This window comes from Podarcis raffonei, chromosome 14, assembly GCF_027172205.1.
Source record: "Podarcis raffonei isolate rPodRaf1 chromosome 14, rPodRaf1.pri, whole genome shotgun sequence".
In the NCBI taxonomy this organism is placed as follows: domain Eukaryota; kingdom Metazoa; phylum Chordata; class Lepidosauria; order Squamata; family Lacertidae; genus Podarcis; species Podarcis raffonei.
Window position 1 is genome coordinate 15804046 of NC_070615.1, and position 22779 is coordinate 15826824.

The following is a 22779-nucleotide window of genomic DNA, read 5'->3' on the forward strand; positions in this document are numbered from 1 at the left end:
AAGTTAACAGCTAAAATAAGAGAACTTAATGGTGATTGTTTTGTGGAAGAATGGAAGGCTTTTTCGGACTATTTACAGAAGTATTATAGTATGATGAGTTTGTGAGCAGAATTTAAACTATGAGCCACAGAAGAAATTAGAGGTATTGTGGTTTTAAGGCAGAGAAGATAGGCTGTAGCAAGGGGGAGCAATTAAAAAAACACCCGGGAAAACAGGGTGGGGAGTTGACAAAACGAAAGAAAAAATATTGTGTATTGGAATCTATAGATGAATTTTTTTAAAATTTAATGAAATATAACTGAAAAAAAGAGAAAAAATACACTCTGATGGAGAAAAGGCCTTGGAAGTTCTGCAGGGAGAGCTGGACAAAACTAATTATCTGGTGTCAAGCTACCTCGTTCCACAACTTTGGAGTTACAACTGAGATTTTCTGTGTTCCACATCAGTGCCAACCGCACCTCTGATGGCAGCGAGGAGCAAAGCATAGCCTCTTCCAAAGATGTTGAGAAGTGGTTGTTTTATGGGGCGTTACAACGCACCTGCCAACCCAGAATATAGACCTAATACCTGTCCTTCTGCTTCCCAAATGGAATGTGTTTTTCTTTCTCTCATACAAGCCACCTGTGCAAATGCAGTAGGCCTACTGACTGACATGGCCCTGCTTTGCCAAAGAGAAGAAATCCAGCCCAGTCTTTCTTCAAAATAAAGGAATGAAGGGTGGGAGGAGAATGACCGAGCAGCTTTGCCATTTAGATGCTTTCATGCATATTCATAGCTATGTATCGCATTGATACTTGGTTGGAATAGTTTGGAGTAAGCCCAGGACAGCTAAAACATGTTTTAATTTTTAAGTCACACTTGCTCTCCATGCATTCTGGACTTTTGGAAATGGGGACAACTTAAATGCTGGAGCATTTCCATCGAGACAAATATTTTGAACTGCATCGTTATTATGATAAAGTGCACTTCTTTCAATAAACTCAGAACCCGAGGCAATTTATTTCTTGTGCAGAAATGAAACAGCTGACTGCGGCTTGATAAATACACAGGTCTTAAATCAGCTGTTGTCCTCATTGGCCATAACTGACCAGCCAAGACATTAATTCACTAGAGAGATTCCCAGTCAGTAGTGGGAATGCATGTGGAAATGTGGAAATAAAAGTATATAGCAGATGAGTGGATGAGGGAAAGTGATTCCCAGTTTACTTTCCCAGATTGCTTTGCCTACCTTTGCATGCTTTGACCCCTTGCTTCCCTCTCTGTTAGAGTGCTCATTTTCATCCCTAGCTTCCCACATTCTGAATTGTCCCCCACTTTCATTTCTGGCAGGTAACTGTGCTGGTTATTACTCATCACTGCATGCCCATGTTCATATTTGGTCCTTTATTTCCAAGTCTGTTAAACATGGAAAACTTGGTCTGAGTTGTGTTAGTTGCTGAGCATGCAAATAGGTCTGAGATGAAGGCAAGTATTTAATAGCTACTGATGTCACAGAACATACCAACGGCTTTATGAAATAGAGGGGAAAGGGGAAATTCTCAGTTCAGAAGGCATGTGGGGGCACAGTGTTTCCTAATGTGCTTCCATGCTGCTGCTGCTGTTTTAAAACTCCCTGTATGAAGAAAGCTAGCTTTCTACACATGTTACTGTTTTTTACCCAAATCACAGATGAAAATACTAAGATCTTCAGATAGTCCAGATGTGAACTGATATTTGAATCTTATAGTGCAATTCTCACTTAGAAGTAAGTCCCACGGAAATTAGTGAGACTTGATTCTAAGTACCGTATTTTTTCATTATAAGACGCCCCCGTGTATAAGGCGACCCCTATTTTTTGAGCCCAAAATTAAGAAATAAATATTTTAAACATCAAACAGCGAGGCAAGCTGCTCCTGTCAGCCCGCCCTGGGCGCCATCACTGAGCTCCTTGCAGGGCGGGGAGGGGCACATAGCAGGGCCTCCATTGTCTGGCTGCCCCCTCCCACTCAGACGCCCTACAGCTAGAAGAACTATCTTCCCACCCCTCACGTTTTTCTAGGGACGGGTGATGGGTGGAAACATATGGTTCACTGCCTCCCCCGATCTGTCAAAACGAAGGGGGAAAGGAGCAGAAGATCGGGGGAAGCTCGGGAGTCGTGGGTGGGCAGTGCGCCATTGCCCAGGAGGGGCACAAGGTGTGCAGTTTCTCTGCTGGGCAAGGCATGGAGGGGGGGAGATGACTTCAATCCACTCACCCAACTGGAGTGGCGGCAGAGCCGGGCAGCTGAGCATGAGGGAGAGCGTGAACAAGAGTGTGTCCCCGACAGCCGGGAACTGCAGAAGTCAAATTGATTTTTTTCTGCTCCACTCTCAAACATCCAGGGGAGCGAACTGCACTCTGCCCCTTGGGAACATGCAGGCTCTGCACTGCCCCCCCCCCCAGCTGTAGGGCAGCTGAGTGGGAGGGGCAGGCAGACTCTGGAGGCCCCTCAGTGCGCCCCTCCCTTGTGAGGAGCTGCAACAGCCAGAGCATGTATGGCAGCATGTATGGTATTTATTTGTATACAGTGGTACCTCGGGTTAAGTACTTAATTCATTCTGGAGGTCCGTTCTTAACCTGAGACTACCCCCAATGTTAAACTTTAAGAATTGGGGGGGAAACCTCATCTTATACACGGGAAAATACGGTAAGTATGCTGGGATTAGGATATCGATCTACCAAGTTCAATATTCTGTTGAAACAAACAATGACTGGAAGCACTTCTGGGTAAATGAGGTTTGCAGAAATGAAACAAACATTGATGGGAAAGAAAGTGGTCAAATGTGTTGCCCCACCTCGACCCACCCCCACTATGACTTTATCATTTCAGAGATGAAACCTAAACTTTTTGGGAAATATGCTTCCCTTGGACCACAGATCCTCAGCATCCACAGAGTCTACATACAAACGAGGCAAGAGAAGCGCATAAATTTTACCATCGGAAGCCGAGCTTACCTGCTTCCGAAAACATCTGTTGTCATTAAGTGCCCCGTCCGGAGGTTCCAAAAGTCGCTTATCCAATGGGAGAAAGACGGGCAACACCTCCAGATCTCTAAGCGACTTGGCGTCACTAAATCGGGATCCCTCAAGGTCAACAGTCTTGAGGCTTTGGATATCGGGGTGTACAAGTGTATTGCAGGCTCAGCACAGGAGACATTTGTTCTTAAGCTCATCGGCACAGACAACAAGCTGATAGAACCGCCCGCTTTTGGTAAGCACACCGGTGAGAGTAGCAGCACAGAGCGCAACGAGGCCAACAGCTTTGGAGCGAAGTGGCACAAAATGAGTCAGATGTGGCAACTGTGGAGCCAGAAGAGCGAGCAGTATCTGGGCGATGGGCAGGTGAACGACCAGCCTTTCCTGCGGCACCTGGAAACTCACACGAGAAATTCAGCGGAAGAACGTGACTCTCGTGAATTCAAAAATAAGCGGCTGGAGGCAGTGGTTCTCCCCGGTGCCTACAGTATGGATACTGTACATTTCGAGGAGCTGATAAAGAATTTGAGTCACCTTGTCGAAGCTGGAGAAGTCAATGATGAACTGGCTTCCCAGCTCGTCTACCAGCTGATTGCCGAGTTGTCCAAACCACCGCATTCTGCTTCTGATATACAGAAGGAGCCTCAAGGCAAAAAGCCGCCTTCCAGGAAACCTGGCAAATCTGCAGACGTGCCTGATAATCTCAGCACCAAACCCCAAGGCAATGCATCGACGATGAGCCAAAAAGCTCCAGTTATTGTGAGGCGCAAAGAAGGGGACAAGATTCTTTGGAACAGAACGGAAACCGTACATATTGGGAGTACGGTCTTTTTGACAAAGGACACCCGCGTTATACATTTGCTTTGTGAAACTGTTGGTGTTAGCAACCCTACGTATACATGGACGAAAGATGGAATGGAGTTAAAGTCCTTTGAGAAGTAAGTAAAAGGGAATCCATGCTTTTGTGGTTTTTTCATGTGATATCACTGTCAAATAATTACAGTATAAAAAAGGAATCAGCTGTGAAAATCCCTCCTCCTTACTCATTTTACTGCATTAGCATTCATTTGGGGCATCAAAGTCTGTTAAGAAGGTAGCCATCGACATTTTCAAAATTAGAGGCCACTGCAAACCCAGCCCTGTTAATGGCACATGGCTAAAGATAGTGGGAATGGGAGATTAATTTGACCTATTGTTTACTCAACAGAGTATGATATTCATGAACCTCAGAATTGTGAAGAAATGCCAACCTAGTTGGTGCTTTTTGGCCGATGTAGAGTTAGAAAAGTGAAGCCCAGGAAGATTTAACTGTAGGGGAACAGGATACACACAGAAAGCAACACATGTGTTCTCCTTGAGCTTGATGCTATAGAATTGGCTTGATACTAGTAAAGGTAAAGGGACCCCTGACTGTTAGGTCCAGTCATGACCGACTCTGGGGTTGCAGCGCTCATCTCGCTTTATTGGCCGAGGGAGCCGGCGTACAGCTTCCGGGTCATGTGGCCAGCATGACTAAGCCACTTCTGGCAAACCAGAGCAGCGCATGGAAACGCCGTTTACCTTCCCGCCGGAGCGGTACCTATTTATCTACTTGCACTTTGAGGTGCTTTCGAACTGCTAGGTTGGCAGGAGCAGGGACTGAGCAATGGGAGCTCACCCTGTCGCGGGGATTCGAACCGCCGACCTTCTGATTGGCAAGTTCTAGGCTCTGTGGTTTAACCCACAGCACCACCCACGGCCCATGGCTTGATACTAGTCTGTCTCATACTTTCTGCATCATGCCAAAGGCCTATCTAGCTCAGCATCCTGTTTCCCACAGTAGGCAACTAGATGCCTATGGGAAGCCCACAATGCAGACTTGCCCCGCTGTTGTTCTCCGATGACTTAAGGATGTAGAGGCATCTTTTTCCATTCTGCCGTCCCTTTATTTCATCCAGCACTGTTTCTGTTCTGCTGCAGTTCATCTTCCACCCAAAACTATGTCGCTCATCTCAGTGTCCGCTGCAGCAAAATTACATAACTTACATGCAACTAACAACGTAAGTTACGTTGTCATTACATTATCCCACCCCGTGATCAATTTCATATTGGTTGCAGAAAACAACCACAACTGGATTGATTTCCATTTTAATGCCTGGAGAAATAAGTGAACCTCAGCAATATGAGTGTTTGTTGGAATTCTCTGATGCCTCTACTAATGACCTAGGCAAACCATGAGCCAGATATAAACTATAGGATACACCTTGGTGCAGCAGCAGAATGACCTGGGAGTTTGGCTTAGTGTGAAATGCAAAGCAGGCCAGTGTTGAACGAAATGAATTTTGCTCGTCTCTAGTTAAGTCTTGTTTATTCCTTAAACCTTCTGCAGAGTTGTTTTGGAAGACAGTGGGAAAATCCAAATTTTGAACCCCACCAGGAAAGAAATGGGTGTGTATCACTGCATGGTGGAGAATGACTTTGGTTCTGACACAGAATCTTCTACTCTGTTTTATTCAGGTAGCATTTAATTTAATTGCTTTCCCACTTTCTTTACCATGAACAATTGTTCCATTTCTTTTTCTGTTTCCCCTCCCAAACAGCATGTATTTATTTGTTTATTTGTTTTTATTTCATGCAAAAGGCCGGGTGAAGATGTTTTTATTCTCTTGGACATTTGAACAGAACTAATGGTCTGATGTTTTTGGGTCATTGATTTTTGGTGATTTATATGGGCATTTTTTATGTTGTTGGTGATTTGGGTGGATGTATGCCATATATATCCTGCCCTTCCTTCCAACAAAGCCCTAGGTGACAAACATCAGAAGGTTAAAAACAATTCAATTTAAAACGAAACAAAACATGCTTAAAGTGTTTCAAAACATTTTAAAATCCAACTCAAAACATTTCAAAGCATTTAGAATATTTAGAGGTCTCCAGGCTGATAGTAGATTGACTGATGGACGCTTGTTGGGGCTTGGAACCGGGAAAGGGGGGGGTGGAGTTTGGGAATCCAAAGGGTGTATAATTATAATCTGTTTTGCTTTTACTTTGTTTTGTTATTTGTATGAGAATTGAGGAAATCGTGGAAGGGAATTTAGGCCGACTTTAGAAAAAGGTTTTAAGAATAAGCACTGATGTATAATCATTGATGTTTACAAGGCAAAATTGGTTTTTCAAAATGAACTAAATATAAAATATAAAAAGGTTAAAAATTAGGGACAAGAACTTGTTGAACCAACAATTTGAATTGGAATACAAGAGGGGGAGGTGTGGGGAAGTCAGGGAAATATGTTATTGAAAATAAGGATTGTGAATTCTATGTGTTTTTAAACTTTTTTGTTTCTTCTTTTTTGATTTTTTAATGTATTACAATGGAAAATTTTAATAAATATCTTTTTAAAAAAAATAGAATATATAAAAACATTTTTAAACTTTCCATATATTTCTTTTATTTTAATGTGTTTCAACAGTATATTTGCATGTTATTGTCCCTGTTAATTGTTTTGGAACTCCTCTGGCCGTGTGAAATGATACATAAATTGAATGATTTAAAAACTAGCTCACAGGGGCCAGAACAGGTAAGTGGAATTTACTTGGATAGGTAAACACGGCTGCTGAGAGAGGTAACTGATGGGAACTAACAGGTAAGGGGTAATGAAGAAATGGTAGTAATGAGGAAGAGCAAAGTAAGACATGGGCAACTCCCACCAGTGTAGAGCTCCCATCTGCATAAAGGTAAAGGTAAAGGTACCCCTGACTGTTAGGTCCAGTTGCGGATGACTCTGGGGTTTCACGCTCATCTCGCTCTATAGGTCAAGGGAGCCGGCGTTTGTCTACAGAGACATGGTGGTCATGTGGCCACCATGACTAAGCCGCTTCTGGCAAAACCAGAGCAGCGCATGGAAACACCGTTTACCTTCCCGCTGGAAGGTGTTTATCTACTTTCACTTGCCGTGCTTTCGAACTGCTAGGTGGGCAGGAGCTGGGACCGAACAATGGGAGCTCACCCCGTTGCGGCGATTCGAGCTGCTGACCTTCCGATCAGCAAGCCTTAGACTCTGTGGTTTAGGCCACAGTGCCACCCACGTCCCTTTGCCACCCACGTCCCCAACTCCCACCAGTGTAGAGCTCCCATCTGCATAGCCCCTCCCTTATTACATTGTTTCTTGGTCACACCTGAGTGTGACTTAAGAGTCCGAATTCTCAGACTAGTTAATGATTGTTTCTTCTCGCTCCCCTCACCCTATTCTGTCCTTTGCAGAGGCTCCCACCATACTGTTTTCTGTAACAAACATCACAAATTTTGAGCTTCGGAACTTTTCTGCAACTGTTGGAGGTACAATTCTGGCAAGAACAGGAGCGAGCGTTACACTGCAATGTCCAGTAAAAGGTAAGGAGGAAAATAAGCACCAAAACTACTACCACCACCACCTTTCCCTCCCCATAATGCTGTGCTGAAAAGTTCATCTGAAGTCTTGGAGAGTATTTTAAAGAAAAGGGGAAATATGTTACTAGTAAAAAGCAACAGAACATTAATCGTGGAGCATGTATTTTTATTAGGCATGTCGCCCTTATGCACCCTGTTCCTTTCCAATCCCATTCACTAAAATCTCTCTCTTGTGTCTCTCTCAGACTCACACGCACACAAACTTGTTTCCATAAGACAATCTGTGGCTAACCACGTTGTTTAACAGCCCCTAGAGCTGCAGAAGATCTTAAAAGTATTGGCTTCACAGCCAGCTGTTTTGTTTCTCAGGAACTCAGCTTCCCAGCTATCCTCCTCTGTCTGCTCAGTGTGTGTCCCCCACCCCATTCATGCTTTTTGAGGCTCTGCTTTGTCCAGATGGCAATGAACTGCAATAATGGATACTGCTCATTGTTATACCCATCTCGAGAGTTCTGCAAGGACTCCCGGTTGCAGAATATGCCTGCGGTTTGTGGCCAACAAGATGCAGCTCCAGTCAGGAGACAAAAAGTATTAGGCTTATTACCGTATTGGCCCGACTATAAGCCGCACCCACAAATAAGTGTGATTTCTCTTCTCATCCTGAAGCAAAGTTCTTAACCCGAGGTACTATTTCTGGGTTAGTGGAGTCTGTAACCTGAAGCGTCTGTAACCTGAAGCGTCTGTAACCCGAGGTACCACTATATAATGAAGGGGGGGGGGACAAAAAAACTTCAAAAGAACATTCAACCCACTGGAACATATGATACACCATGACCAAATGATGGACCACTAGCCAACCAACTCCTGGGCAAGCAGCTTGGTTTAAAGGAGGTGCCAGAAATTGGACCACAGTCATGGCCTGCCTTATTTCCTTCGATTCTCCAGAGGGGGTGCAAAGTTGGAAGGATTTGGGCAAACTCGGAGCCTAGATCCAGCTGCCTGAGCCTTCTGCTTGGGGGTCAATGCAGGGGTGGGCTAGACGCTTGGCAGCTGCCTGAAGTTGCCCAGGTGCCCTGGGCCTGGCAGAGAGAGTGTTCCTGGAGCCCAGAATCCATTGGCTCCAGTCCTTGGCCAGGCTCTGACCTCACAACCAGCTGTGGAATCCTGGGAAATGTTTTGTTTCCTAGGAGGCCAGGTGAGTTTCTTGAAAGCTGAAAGCCCAGTCAGTTGGAGCAGTTAGCAGCCAGAAAGCAGCCATTCTTCTGTTCTTGTGTTGAAAGCGGTTCAGATGGATTGACCGACTTTCTGGAGCTTTCCGGTTTTCCAGACTTGTTGCATAAAGTGCCGCTGGTTGCGCAGAAGGTAAAGTCATGGGAAAGAGGGAGACATCCTGAAGATTCGTGCCCCCACCACATGCCCAGTTTTTAAAGATACTCCTTGGACCATGGACCTTGGTTATTTGACCTTTGTAAGTCCCATTCTGGATGTTACATGAGCCAGCAACTTTCCCAGCGAGTTTTCTGATGAATTTTCTGAGGTTCTTTTTTTGTCACCATCCAGATTGAAACAAAATTACCATTCCCCCCCCCATCCCAAACATTCAGGAGAATACTCACCCACCCCCAATTTCACCACCCACAAATAGGATGAGGAATTCTGGGAATAATAATAATAATAATATGATGGTGATGGTGATGATGGAATAGGATGCCCCTATTTTCATGGGGGAAATGTAGGAGGGTACAGTGGTACCTCGGGTTAAGAACTTAATTCGTTCCGGAGGTCCATTCTTAACCTGAAACTGTTCTTAACCTGAAGCACCACTTTAGCTAATGGGGCCTCCTGCTGCCCCAGCGCCGCCAGAGCACGATTTGTTTTCTCATCCTGAAGCAAAGTTCTTAACCTGAGGTAATACTTCTGCGTTAGCAGAGTCTGTAACCTGAAGTGTATGTAACCTGAAGCATATGTAACCTGAGGTACCACTGTATATGGATGAGGAAGCCAATCTGGTCTGTATCACTGAGCATCCTGTTCTTACAGTGACCAGCCAGACCCCCAGTGATCAACCAGATACTGCAAGCAGGACCTAGGCGCAATAACACTCTCCCCTCCTGTCATTATTCAGAAACTTACTGCCTCTGACAGTGGAGGTAGAACATATGCATCAGGTTTAGCAGCCATTGATACATGGGGCCTAAGTGAGCCGGCCGTTAACCAGGCAGGACTTCCTTGATTCCCACCCCATCCTCCAAACAGGAGATTGCCAAAGGCTGCCTCTGTTACCAGGGCAACCAGGAAGTGATGGAGGCATAGTAGGGGTAGGCCTTGGAACCTAGATGGAGCCCTGGGGACCTGAGCAAAGGACTTGGCCTGTCTCCCCTCATCCTCAAACATCACACAAGCACACAGAAAATGTCTAGTTGCCAACTGTTGGGATAGGCCAGCGCTGTGCGTCGTGCTTAATCAAAGTCAGCAAGTGTACGTACAAACCCAGTTCTTACTCATATACTTGGAAAGGATCAGAGCTCCGAACGATTGAAAACAAATTGTTAAAACGAGTCGGCAGTGCCATTTCCATTTCCATTACTTTGGCGGGACACACACACACATTTTTCCTTGCACTGCTACCAGAAAAAAGGGGGAGAGGGGAGGGAGGGAAAGTCTACATCTAGAAGACCAAAAATAACGATAGAAATATATGGATGCAAATAGTTCTACAAATAGCTTTTAAAAATAGTGGCGCCAGACCGACGGATATTGGGACATGCAGCTCGGTTGTTCCCCGTCCGTACCAAGGGTATTGCTGTGGTGAAGTCATGTTTTCCAGCTCTAGTTTGGCAACCATTTCTACAGGAGCAACCTGCACCTCACATTCAGCTGCCTTAAGTGACACAGCCAGTGTTAAAATATTGTTAGTGTTCTCGGTCTTAGCCTTCTTAGTATCATTTTGCCTTTGGCACAAAGGGCTTTCTGCTTGAGAATGTTTTTAATAGCTATGCTATTTGAGGGCTTCATTATATGAAAACTGACTGGCGCTGCCCCTCATTCTGCTTCCCTTTCTTTTTTTATTTACAAAGTTTTTGTTTAATTTCAGTTCTGACATCTGGGGAAGTAAAATCCAGATCATAGCTGTCAACTTACAGATTTTAAAATAAGGGACCAACAGCCTTGAAAATAAGGGGCCAGCAGCCAAAATAAGGGATTTTAGTTAACCAGTTAAAAGTGACCAGATAATTTGGGAGAGCAGCGCCGCTTTTTAGCCTTTCGTTTCCAGAGGTTGCTGCTCAAGACACCAGCCGATGAAACACTGCAATTAAATAACTACAAGCAGCAACTACTTTTCGCGCAAAACAAAGTCCAAGCTACGAAGATGCTGCTGCAGTTCTGTATCTTTTCTCTCGTGCTCCATCTGCAGCTCTCAATTCCATCAGGTCGGGCGGGAGGAAGGGGGGGGAATAGCGCCCGAAGTAAACCCGCAGATCAGACCATCTATGCTAGTCTACCACTACAAATCTATGGGAGAAGCGCTTGCGGTCCTTCCCTTGTAGCCCTTGGAACACCTGCCCGCCCCTCCGCCTCCTCCTCTTCCTCCTCTCTCTGAACTGCTTTCTCTATGGTTGCCCTCGCTCTCCTCTCAAGGCTCCTCATCAATTCATAGACCATGCCAGGCTGCCCATCTCATTCGGGTCCTTTGGCGGCACAGCCGCAGTACGGCCTAGCGGGAGCGGCGGTGACGGGCAGAGGGGAGGCCCCAGGCAGAGACGCTCAGTTCGGCGGCCGCGAGGAGGATGGTGGCGGAAGGGCCCGAGGCTCCTGCCAGTCCCGGCGGGGAGGGGCTCCCGGGGGCCGAGGCTGGTGAGAGGAGGCCGGAGGGGGGCGGGCTGGGCAGCCAAGCAACACAGTTGGAGCCTCCCTCCTCCCTGGCTGGCAGGGAGGGAGGGAGAGGAGCTGCTTCCTTTGAAACCCGGGAAATTTAAGGGACATCATCAATAAGGGACAGCAGCGGGACACGGCGCTGGGATAAGGGACTGCCCCTCCAAATAAGGGACGCTTGACAGCTATGATCCAGATTAATCTATTAAGAGAAAAGCAGCTTTCTCTTTTGACCAGAAATGACTGTAATTTCATGCATCACCCAGAATATTCCCATAGACCCAGATTATTCCAATATGGGATATTTTTGGAAACACTGGGGCAGGGGGAAATGGTAGCAGGAAAGGCCACGCCACATGGCTTTTGTCCTGCTACCATGGGCCATGTCGCTAAAGGGTTGTTAGGAGTTGTGGTCCAGCAGCACAGCTTGCACACCCAAATTTAACAACGCTCCCAATTCACAAGCTCCCTAAATGTTTTGTGCCTTTAAAATAATTGTTAAGTCAGCTCTAATCACGCCTCTTTTGGCCACTTTGAAGGGAGATTCCTCAGTGTATGAAATAAATTGTGGCAACTGAAGAATTACTGCTGAAAGCAAACAAGGGGCGGGAGAATTGCTGGAAAGACTGTTTTCCCAACAGATTTGGGCGCTGTTCATTTTTAATACACAAGCTGTGATTCTTGCACTGGCAGAGGTTCCCCACTCCCATCAGCAATTAAGCATTTGCTTGGCATGTGCACAGTGTTTACTGTAGAGACCACTTGTGTCATTTATTTATTACAATTGTGCTCTGCCCTTTCTCCAAGGAGCTCAGAGTGGTTTACATAGGATTATCATTACAACAACCTAGTTGTTAAAGCTTGCTTATACTGGTAACATCCAAGAGCTGTGGACAACACAGAGTGTGTTCTGATCACTGAACAAGATAAAAACTAATTAATGAGCAAGGCAGAATCAAACCTTATGCCAGCCCATTTAACAACTTGCCTTCCCAGCATTTGGCGACTAATTCCAGAAATATTCAGTTAACCACAATTACCATTAAGTCCCAACTGCAGTTACAGTGGTACCTCTGGTTACGTATTTAATTCATTCCGGAGGTCTGTTCTTAACCTGAAGCTGTTCTTAACTTGAGGTACCACTTTAGCTAATGGGGCCTCCTGCTGCTGCTGCGCAATTTCTGTTCTCATCCTGAAGCAAAGTTCTTAACCCGAGGTACTATTTCTGGGTTAGCAGAGTCTGTAACCTGAAGCGTATGTAACCCGAGGTACCACTGTACTAGAAGGGTTTGGATTTGATATCCCGCTTTATCACTACCCGAAGGAGTCTCAAAGCGGCTAACATTCTCCTTTCCCTTCCTCCCCCACAACAAACACTCTGTGAGGTGAGTGGGGCTGAGAGACTTCAGAGAAGTGTGACTGGCCCAAGGTCACCCAGCAGCTGCATGTGGAGGAGCGGAGATGCGAACCCGGTTCCCCAGATTACGAATCTACCGCTCTTAACCACTACACCACACTGGCTCTCTACTAAGTTTGGAACAAGCCAGAAGTTGGTCTAACTTCAACCCGTGGTTTTAAGATCCTGATTTGTTCCAAACCTGGTAACCATAGCTTCCAGTAATGTGGAGCTGTGGTTAACATCTTGGTGCTCTGTAGGCATGTTCAGATGCTCACATTTAATGTGTGGGAGAGGAGGTCATGCCTGCCCCCCCACACAGTGTCCCCCTGGTGCTTGCCATGCCGCCTTCAGCATGCCTTCCTTTGCCCCCCACCCCACTCTCTGAGCATCCATATAGTCAGGCGGACCTTTGATCACAGCTCATATCATTCTGCCAAGTGGTGATGAGGAGAACTTGCCACACATCAGCTATAGATGTTTGGTTTAATTATCTCTCCCCACATCGTCTATTGAACTGGACATGGGAGGAACGGCGGACTTTCACAACAACACCCCCTGCTGTTCATTTGCTAAGATTACTAATTTCAAATGAATGCTTTGTTTTGAAGAAATAGGTGTACCCTTACTGTCTGGGAATCAGCTGCAACCTTCCATCTCATAAACCCACCCATGATCAACTAAATAATTCCTTACAAAGCCATTCATGCCCCAAAATGTTCCACTTAATGTGGGGTTTTTCCTCAGAATTTTTTTTTAAAAATATTATTATTATTATTATTAATGCATTGGAATGAAAAAATTCCCTTATAAAGGCTTTGCTACTAATTATAATAAGCAATCTTTAAGTGACCTGTGGCCATAACAGATAAAATAACCAGTAAACATTCTTCAATGACACTCAAAATAAATATTAAGAGATCTCTCGTTCTATCACTGAATCCAAATGCTTTTTAGTCTCTGTCTCTCTCTCTCTCTCTCTCTCTCTCGCTCTCTCGCTCTCTCGGTGTGTGGGTGTGGGTGTGTGATTTAAAAAATCCATGAGTTTTCTTGTCTTTTCTTTTTTTACAATTGCTGTTAGAATTGGAGGTGTGGGAAAATCTAAACTCTGAAATAGAGAGTGAAACTAGAAAGCTAGAGTGAGAAGCTTTAAATTGAAATAATTGTTTTGGTTTCTTCACCTCAAAAAGGATATTGTAGAATTGGAAAAGGTTCAGAAAAGGGGCGTCAAAATGATAAAGGGGGTGGAGTAACTCCGCCATGAAGAAAGGTTACAGCATTTGGAACTTTTTAGTTTAGAGAAAATGCAAGTAGGAAGTAACATGATAGATAGTTGTTATTGGTTATTGGTTGAGCTTTTATTAGTTTTGCCCTGTTGAGCTTGCTTGCTTGCTTGCTTTCTTTCTTTCTTTCTTTCTTTCTTTCTTTCTTTCTGAAATCTCAATGCAAAAAAATATATTTTTGAGCTTTTTTTTAATTCCGGACATATGGCAACCCTACATTGGCCTGATCCAACAGCCATTTCTTATGTTCTTAGCATAGAAAATTGGAATTATATTATATTATAATGCATTATAATATATTATATTATAATGTATGGTATGCCACCTACTGGTCAAAAAAGGGGGAAATACATTAATATTCAATTGTGCACATAACTCCTCTAAACATACTTTAGAGTTCTCAAACACTGACATTTCATGAAGGTTCCCCAGATTTCACTTCTGCTTCTCCTGATTTTAGACCATAATCCGCAAAGATTCCTTCCCACAGAAACCAACTTGTTTACTTTCGGGACCTTCTGTATATACTACCTTCTTCTATTTAGTATGAGCAAGATATTTCCATGAGAAGAATATCAGGTCAGGCTTCCAAAAAATAAGTGCAATTAAGAACCAAATGTAGGCTTTTACAAAATAATATTCTCTCTGTTGATACCACTGGTTCTGACTTGGCTTGAAGTTGCTCCTGGATGGGGAAAGTATAAAACATTATATAAAACCCTACAAACATCTACAGTTGGTTTTTTTCAGGGGGGTAAGTGAAGTCAAAGCTTTAAGAATAATTAGTAAGCCTTAAAATGTTCAGTGTGTAATATTTTACTGTGCTTTTACGCTTGGAGGAAATTTGTTTTCAAACACCATTCCTTTTATAGGCTCCCTGCAATGCACGTTTTTGAAGGAAATAAAGGTAGGTTTCTGTCTACATGCAGCCTCTGTGCTTTTTTTTCTTTTTGCATTTTTGAGGTAGAAAATCTTTTTTCTAGGTAGAGCTTTGAGACTCCAGTTCTGCACACACTTACGAGTTAGTAAGTCCTGATGAAATCGTTGGGGCTTACGTATGAGTAGACCTGTGCGGGATTGCAGTCTATCAGTCGACATGTAATGAAAACAAAGGAAACTTCAAGTAGGAATGTTTAGAACTGAGAAATGTCGTTACGCACTTTGATATTTATTAGCAAATGATATCTGCATTAACAATACAAATTAAATTTGCTTCAAAGTAGGGCACTTGGCTGGTTGCCCCCATTCTTCTCTGTCCAGGGTCAGGGTTTTATCTATTATGAACCCTGCTGTCAAGATTGTGGGGGTAAGGAAAACCATTAAATCTCAGTACTGAGTGTGCAGTTGCCAACCACACAAGGAAAAACTATCCTGGCTGGCTTTTTTTGTTTTATTCCGGGCTAGTTGTCAGAATGTCTTTGTGGCATTTGCCCATTCGTATAGAAAACGTTTGAACAGGGGAGAGAGATAGGGTTAAAAATATAGACCAATAGGAAAGCCGGAGGCGGAGCCTACCTGTGTATAAAAGGGCTTAGCCCGAGGTTTGAGTTAGTTGTTTTTGGGAGTTGTTGGTGGGCAGTTGGTTGGTTTTAGTGGGTTGGCTGGTTGGGAAAGGCAGTTGGTAGGCAGTTGGTAACAGAGAGACAGTTAGGGCAGTGGGTTCTTGAGTGAGGGGAGGTAGAAGAGATAGAGAGAGAAGAAAATAAGACTAAGAAAGTAAAGAGCAACAATGTTTGGAATGCAATAAAAGTTTTGTTTGTGCCTGAAATAAAATACACTCTTCTTTACTAATTGAGAACCTGACTGAGGCTGAAGTGATTTTACCGGCGAGGACCTGGTTGGTGGCAGCGGATAAGTGGTGTATGGGTCAATAGTCCGTGAGACGACCGGGGGCTCCATACGAACGCTGCAGTCTTGTTCAGAGGTCTCTCCTCTGGCATGCAGATTGGCCCAAAAGGAAAGAGGTCAAGAGAACAAGCAGCCACAACAATGGAAGGGGAAGGGTCTCTGAGGGCATCTTATTCAGCTCTGCACAGCTATTTCTATCCCAGTTTTCCTCAAATGAGTTCACGGGGATGTGCAGAGTTCTCCCCCCTCCCCTTCTAATTTGATCCTCACAGCTATGTGAGGTAAGTTAGACTAAGAGGCAGTGACTGGCTCAAGATTCACCAGATTTGAGCTTCATGACTAGGAGTGAGTGAATCTGCCAGTTTTTTATTCTCCCAGTTTCTTAGTTTATCCAGTCTTAAGTTTGGCTCTCCAGATTTCCACATTGGGGTGGGGGTTTTTTGGGTGGGGGGAGATTTCCATTTCACTGAATTTTGCAATGCAAGCCTAGTAATGTACAGTGGTGCCTCGCAAGACGAACGCCTCGCAAAACGAAAAACTCGCAAGACGAAAGAGTTTTCTGTTTTGGAGGTGCTTCGCAAAACGAATTTCCCAATGGGCTTGCTTCGCAAGAAGAAAGCCCATAGGGAAATCTCCGCCGGCCTTCAGAAGAGGTCCTGGACCTTCTGAAGGCCGGCGGGGGGCAAAAGTCTTTGCTCCCCCCGCCTGCCTTCCTGGGACAGCGGAGACTTCTCCGCTGTCCCGGGGCGATCTGAAAATGCTGGCGGGCGGCAGCCAAGGCTTCGCTGCCGCCCGCCAGCATTTTAAAAGCCCCCGGGACAGCGGAGAAGTCTCCGCTGTCCCGGGGCGATCTGAAAATGCTGGCGGGTGGCAGCGAAAGCTTCGCTGCCGCCCGCCAGCTTTTTAAAAGCCCCCGGGACAGCGGAGACTTCTCCGCTGTCCCGGGGCGATCTGAAAATGCTGGCGGGCAGCAGCGAAGGCTTCGCTGCCGCCCGCCAGCATTTTAAAAGCCCCCGGGACAGCGGAGACTTCCCCGGAGCTTGCGGGGTGGGAGGTGGAGAGAAGGACTTTTCTTCCCATCGCCAGCCTTCAGAACAGCCTTCTGAAGGCTGGCGGTGGGAAGAAAAGCCCTTGTCCCCCCCCCCCCAGCCTTCAGAAGAGGTCGGGGGACAGACTGTCCCCGGACCTGGTCTGAAGGCGGTTTCCATAGGAACGCATTGATTGATTTTCAATGCATTCCTATGGGAAACCGTGCTTCGCAAGACGAAAAACTCGCAAGAAGAAAAAACTTGCGGAACGAATTAATTTCGTCTTGCGAGGCACCACTGTATCTAAAAATGCATATACTTTGGTAAAGCGTGCATAGAAATGCATATGCTGGTGGAATTAACATACAAAAATGCATTAGATTGGGGGGGGGAATTGTTTTGCAAAAAGATTATCTATTGTTGTGGGGGAGGAAGGGAAAGGAGATTGTTAACCGCTTTGAGACTCCTTAGGGTAGTGATAAAGCAGGATATCAAATCCATACTCTTCTTCTCTTCTTCTTCTTAGACAAAATTGCATACAAACATGTAAGGAGAAATTTGGACGAAAATTCTGGTGAATTTTTAATCAGCTATTATTATTTTTATTATCATCATCATCATTGCAAATGGTGTGAAAATTTAGAGAACTGACAATAAGACTGGAAAAATTAGAATCTGAAACTAAAACTCACAGGGTTTCCCACCCCTACTTGTACTTCCAGCATCTTGCACACTTCTGGTCTGCTCTCACCCCAGCTATTTTTTTCATGGAAAAAAAGAGCCTTTCTTGGTTTCTCCCCCATTTGGCAACTCTCGGCTGTGCGGCAGATTCATTTGCTTTCATCATTACTGTAGGAAACCTCACAGGAGAAATGAACAAAACCCAGTCGGCTGATGGTCTAGTTCAGTAGGCAGCAGTAAATGCAAACAATATCTCACATAGTTAGCAGTAAACGGGCCTTGTGGTTTCAAAGCTAAATTGCACTTCTGTGGAACAGGCACTCTGAAAAGCAAATCATCAGATGGGAGAGTGAAGGGGTTAAGGTAGAGACATGTCTAGCAAATTTGATCTGGGGCAGTATGGAAGAAAAGATGGCTGAATACTGGCTGCATTTACAATGGGAAATTTTGATTCGAAATTTAATTCCAAGTTTTTCAGGGGTAATCCTAGAATCAAGGTAGAAACAGACATTGGAGAGGAAGCAGGACTGTTCAGATATACCATGGTGGTTTTATCCAATGTAGTGCTAAGCTTCTTAATGCTACACTTCCACTGGCGAAATGTTTTGTGCCAGTGGAACGTTGCTGTGCGTGAGAATGCATAAGCAGGTTGCAGGCAACTTTGTTGCACAATAGACTGTGCAATCTGTTGTGCAACACGTTCACACTAGTGCAGCTGCTTCATTCCTCTGCTGCACAGCAGTAAAATTCACCTATCTGCTAGCACAAGAGCCTTCGCTGCAGGGCACAGAGAATATTGTGTACAGCCCTAAGAGTTGTACGTGCTTGAAAATGTGTACCCTAATTATCAAATAATTTGCATTAAAATTGCATGTTGATTTATATGTATAAGTGCAGATTTAGAAATAATTACTATACTTTAAATAGAAATACAATAATCTCACCTTAGTGCAAAAAGCTTTGAATTATGGTGCTGGAGGAGACTCTTGAGAGTCCCATGAACTGCAAGAAGATCAAACCTATCCATTCTTAAGGAAATCAGCCCTGAGTGCTCACTGGAAGGACAGATCCTGAAGCTGAGGCTCCAATACTTTGGGCCACCTCATGAGAAGAGAAGGCTCCCTGGAAAAGACCCTGATGTTGGGAAAGATGGAGGGCACAAGGAGAAGGGGACGACAGAGGACGAGATGGTTGGACAGTGTTCTCAAAGCTACTAACCTGAGTTTGACCAAACTGCGGGAGGCAGTGGAAGACAGGAGTGCCTGTTGTACTCTGGTCCATGGGGTCATGAAGAGTTGGACGCGACTAAACGACTAAACAACAACAAAGTGCAAAAAGCAGCATGCAGGCAATCTGTGTCCATTCTGCTTTCTAGGTGCCTTCTGTGGATTGGTGACTTCAAGGCTTTTGTTGCTGCTCCCGTCTTCCTTGTGGTAACTGGACTTGAACTAGCCAGCTAAGAATTGTGTCAAAACATTTGGGAAGTGTGAAAGCTGGTGGATAACTAACGTCTAGTCCAGCAAGTGTACAGCAGGTCAGCTGTTGCTAGAACCCCCAAATTTCAGATCCTTCAAGCATCCCTTCTCCTCACCCCAAACCCAAAGGAGGCCCTCTGAAGATGTTCTTATGGCACTAGGAGGCTCATACAGAGAAAGTTGAAGAGCTTTAAAGGTCAATGCCAGTCCTTTGAACTGCGCCTGGGAAGGGATCAGGTAAATGTATTTTCAGGATTGGGGTCCAGAACTGTTATGCTGACCAGCTGCTGAGTACATACTGCTTCCTTCCCCCCAAAGGATCTTGGGAATTGTAGTTTACCCTTCACCGTGCTGTAATTCCCATCACCCTTAAACTACAGGTTTCTTTGAGGGAGGTCACATGCTTTAAATGTGTGGTGTGTATGTACCCAAAGTCACTGGACATAAAGGTATAAAATCTGTAACAGGATCGCAGCGTTTATTGTGCTGTTTATTCTTGTCTTATTTTTGTCTAAGGCACTTAGCTGTGGCTTTACGTGTGTTGCTTCCTCAGCCTTTGTGTAGTGTGCTCAGCACTTCCTGAGCAACTTTGGAAAATGCAGCATGTATAAGGAATTTTAACCCTTAACTGAGAAAGTTATGAGAGGGTGCCAAGACACTGGCCGAAAGTATTTGGGCAGCAACCACAAAAGGGGTTCAGGCCTGAAACAAAATCTCTTCTTAATTTCAAGAGGTCTTCTCCGAATAGGGCTAAGCTTCTTTCTCGGCAACATTTATACTACCTGCCATTTAAATCACTTGTCCTTTTAAATAATTCCTTGACTTCTTTTTCTTTAAAAGAAAAAAAAAACCACAGAAACATAGAAAACAGATTTTAGAGTTGAAGACAGTAATTGCTTAAGTTAACTTGTTTGGCAACCCTGTTAGAGTTGATCGCTTCTCTGATGGCTTTTTTTGATAGACACTTTTATTTTCCATAAAAATAGCAAGCTCCAAAAGAAGAAGAAGTCTGGTTTACATTATACTGAGAAGCAAACCTGAGGTGTGGACAGAAAAGTGCTAAGCTTCTGACTTAGATGCTAAACTTCCTGCTCAAGGATCATGGAGAAATTGCCCCAAAAGCAATTTTGCAAAATGACCTGTAAAAAAAAGAGTGTTCAAGCCTGGCTTAATAATTAGGTTTCATGGAGCGGGAACAGAGCTCAGGGTTGCTAGAGCGCATGTTTGCAGCTAAGGGGTCCCAGGTTCAGCCACAGTTAAAAGGGACCACGGCAGCAGGGAATGCAAAAGTCCTCGGCCTAAGAGCTTCTATAGCTCAGAGCAGCTGATCTAGATGAACAAGTATACGGACTCAGCCTCAGGCAGTTTCCTATGTACCTCTACAAAATATCCCTGTTCCTTAGCCAGTGGATATACGGAATGGTGGCTGGTTTTGCTCTCCCGTCTTCTGAATGCCACAAGACACTTACCAAGAAGGGAAGGGGCAGTACAGCAGCAGGAGCATCAGATTGGTCCCCGCTCCAAGTTCCCGCATGTCTCCCGCTCTTGCTAAGCAGCATAGAATCATAGAATCATAGAATCATAGAGTTGGAAGAGACCACAAGGGCCATCGAGTCCAACCCCCTGCCAAGCAGGAAACACCATCAGAGCACTCCTGACATATGGTTGTCAAGCCTCTGCTTAAAGACCTCCAAAGAAGGAGACTCCACCACACTCCTTGGCAGCAAATTCCACTGTCGAACAGCTCTTACTGTCAGGAAGTTCTTCCTAATGTTTAGGTGGAATCTTCTTTCTTGTAGTTTGGATCCATTGCTCCGTGTCCGCTTCTCTGGAGCAGCAGAAAACAACCTTTCTCCCTCCTCTATGTGACATCCTTTTATATATTTGAACATGGCTATCATATCACCCCTTAACCTCCTCTTCTCCAGGCTAAACATGCCCAGCTCCCTTAGCCGTTCCTCATAAGGCATCGTTTCCAGGCCTTTGACCATTTTGGTTGCCCTCCTCTGGACACGTTCCAGTTTGTCAGTGTCCTTCTGGTGCCCAGAACTGGACACAGTACTCCAGGTGAGGTCTGACCAGAGCAGAATACAGTGGCACTATTACTTCCCTTGATCTAGATGCTATACTCCTATTGATGGGGAAGCAGGAGAACAAGGCACTCCCCACCCATGCAACCCCACCAACTGCCGCTGGATACATGCTATACTAGACAATGGAATCAGAACACTACTGTTCTATGTTGTCTGATGATGACGTTGCTAGGTTTTCCTTTGGGTAACTAACAGACGTTTCTTTAAAGGCGCAGGTGGTTAGATGGTGCTTGAAGGAGCATTGTCGGCTAGTGGCAGCCAGGCTTCGATCTTACTGGATATCAGGGCCAGTCTAAGACATTTTGCAGCCCGAGGCAAAGGACGAGAGTACACCCTTTGATGCCATGTATTGGGCTGGTGGTTGAATCTGACTGTCAAGGCATCCTTCACCACCACACCCAACCGCAGTTGGGGGGCTCTGGGCAGGGCATCCATAGTTCTGTCCTCCCAACAGTGGGGGCTGCCTAGGGGCTCAGGAAGAATGGCCAGAAATGTGCTATTGTTGCCCCCTACAAACTCCACAGGCCTAAGGCAGCTGCATCACTCTCCCAAATGGCAGGATAGAAACCAACATCTTGAATACAACCAGCGAATAAATCACAATTCTGTTTTATGGCTGGCCCTGCATACATGCTGCTGAGGGGAAACTGATGCCACTATAAAGGGGGAAAGTACTGTCTGTGGCTGGTCTTGCCTGCTCCCCTGTGCTCAAGCAGTGTATGTAAGAACAATCGATATTAAAATGTTACACGTTCTTTCTCCTTCTCACAAACAAATTGAGCTGCAAAAAGTTGCGCCGAGCTTCCTGTCACTTGGGGGTTATGGGAAGTTGTAAAATATTTATTTGTGAGTGCGTATGCTGCATACAATGTCCTTGCATGCTACTTGCAAAATGGGCACGGAGGCACATCTGAATCCCTGGGCTGCTTTGTGGAAGACGCTTAACAGAATTCTTTAGAACAGTTTGGTTCTGATCTGTAATGGAAAGGTGTGTGTGTGTGTGTGTGTGTGTGTGTTAAAGATGCTCTTTCCTCATAACAGCAGGACAACTTCACATGTACAGTGGTACCTCAGGTTAAGAACTTAATTCGTTCTGGAGGTCTGTTCTTAACCTGAAACTGTTCTTAACCTGAAGCACCACTTTAGCTAATGGGGCCTCCTGCTGCTGCTGCGCCGCCGGAGCACGATTTCTGTTCTCATCCAGAAGCAAAGTTCTTAACCTGAGCTACTATTTCTGGGTTAGCGGAGTCTGTAACCTGAAGCGTCTGTAACCTGAAGTATCTGTAACCTGAGGTACCACTGTAATGGAAAGCCATTGCCTCACCTGGTCCCCTCCCTGTGTCATATTGGGGGGCAAGAGACCAGTTTGCTAGCTTAACATTAAGGAAGAACCAGCGCTCATGATTTCCTCCCAACAGATCATGTGAGAGTTCCCAGGATTCTTTGGGGCGAAGTCACGGGCTTTAAATGTGTGGTGCATATACAGCCATGGTGTATGGCTTACTGTTACACGTGAACCGGACCAATGAGTACCAGCTTGTGTTTGAAATTATAATCTATGTCCCACTTCATTCCTTAATTTTAGAAAGGCTTTGGTAGTAGTCAGATTTCAATTACTAGTGAAACAGCATAGTAAATAAATAATAAAAAATTATTCATCTGGGTTCACAGTCTTTAATTGTTAAGGGCTGACTATGTTTTCCCCAATTTCATAGTATATATTTTTTTGCACTTTTTAACA

General features: G+C 44.9%; 1 protein-coding gene across 2 annotated transcripts in view; it reads left to right on the forward strand.

Annotated features, from left to right (window-relative positions):
* Positions 1-22779, forward strand: part of ADAMTSL3 (ADAMTS like 3) — a 274771-nt gene that overhangs the window by 229443 nt on the left and 22549 nt on the right. For both annotated transcript variants that reach the window (XR_008327567.1, XM_053365546.1), the window contains exons 20-22: positions 2850-3933; positions 5364-5491; positions 7236-7364. Coding sequence is in view for 1 of the 2 variants with exons in the window: in XM_053365546.1 (XP_053221521.1) it covers positions 2850-3933; positions 5364-5491; positions 7236-7364 (1341 nt within the window). In the remaining variant the exon portion in view is untranslated. The remainder of the gene's footprint in view (positions 1-2849; positions 3934-5363; positions 5492-7235; positions 7365-22779) is intronic.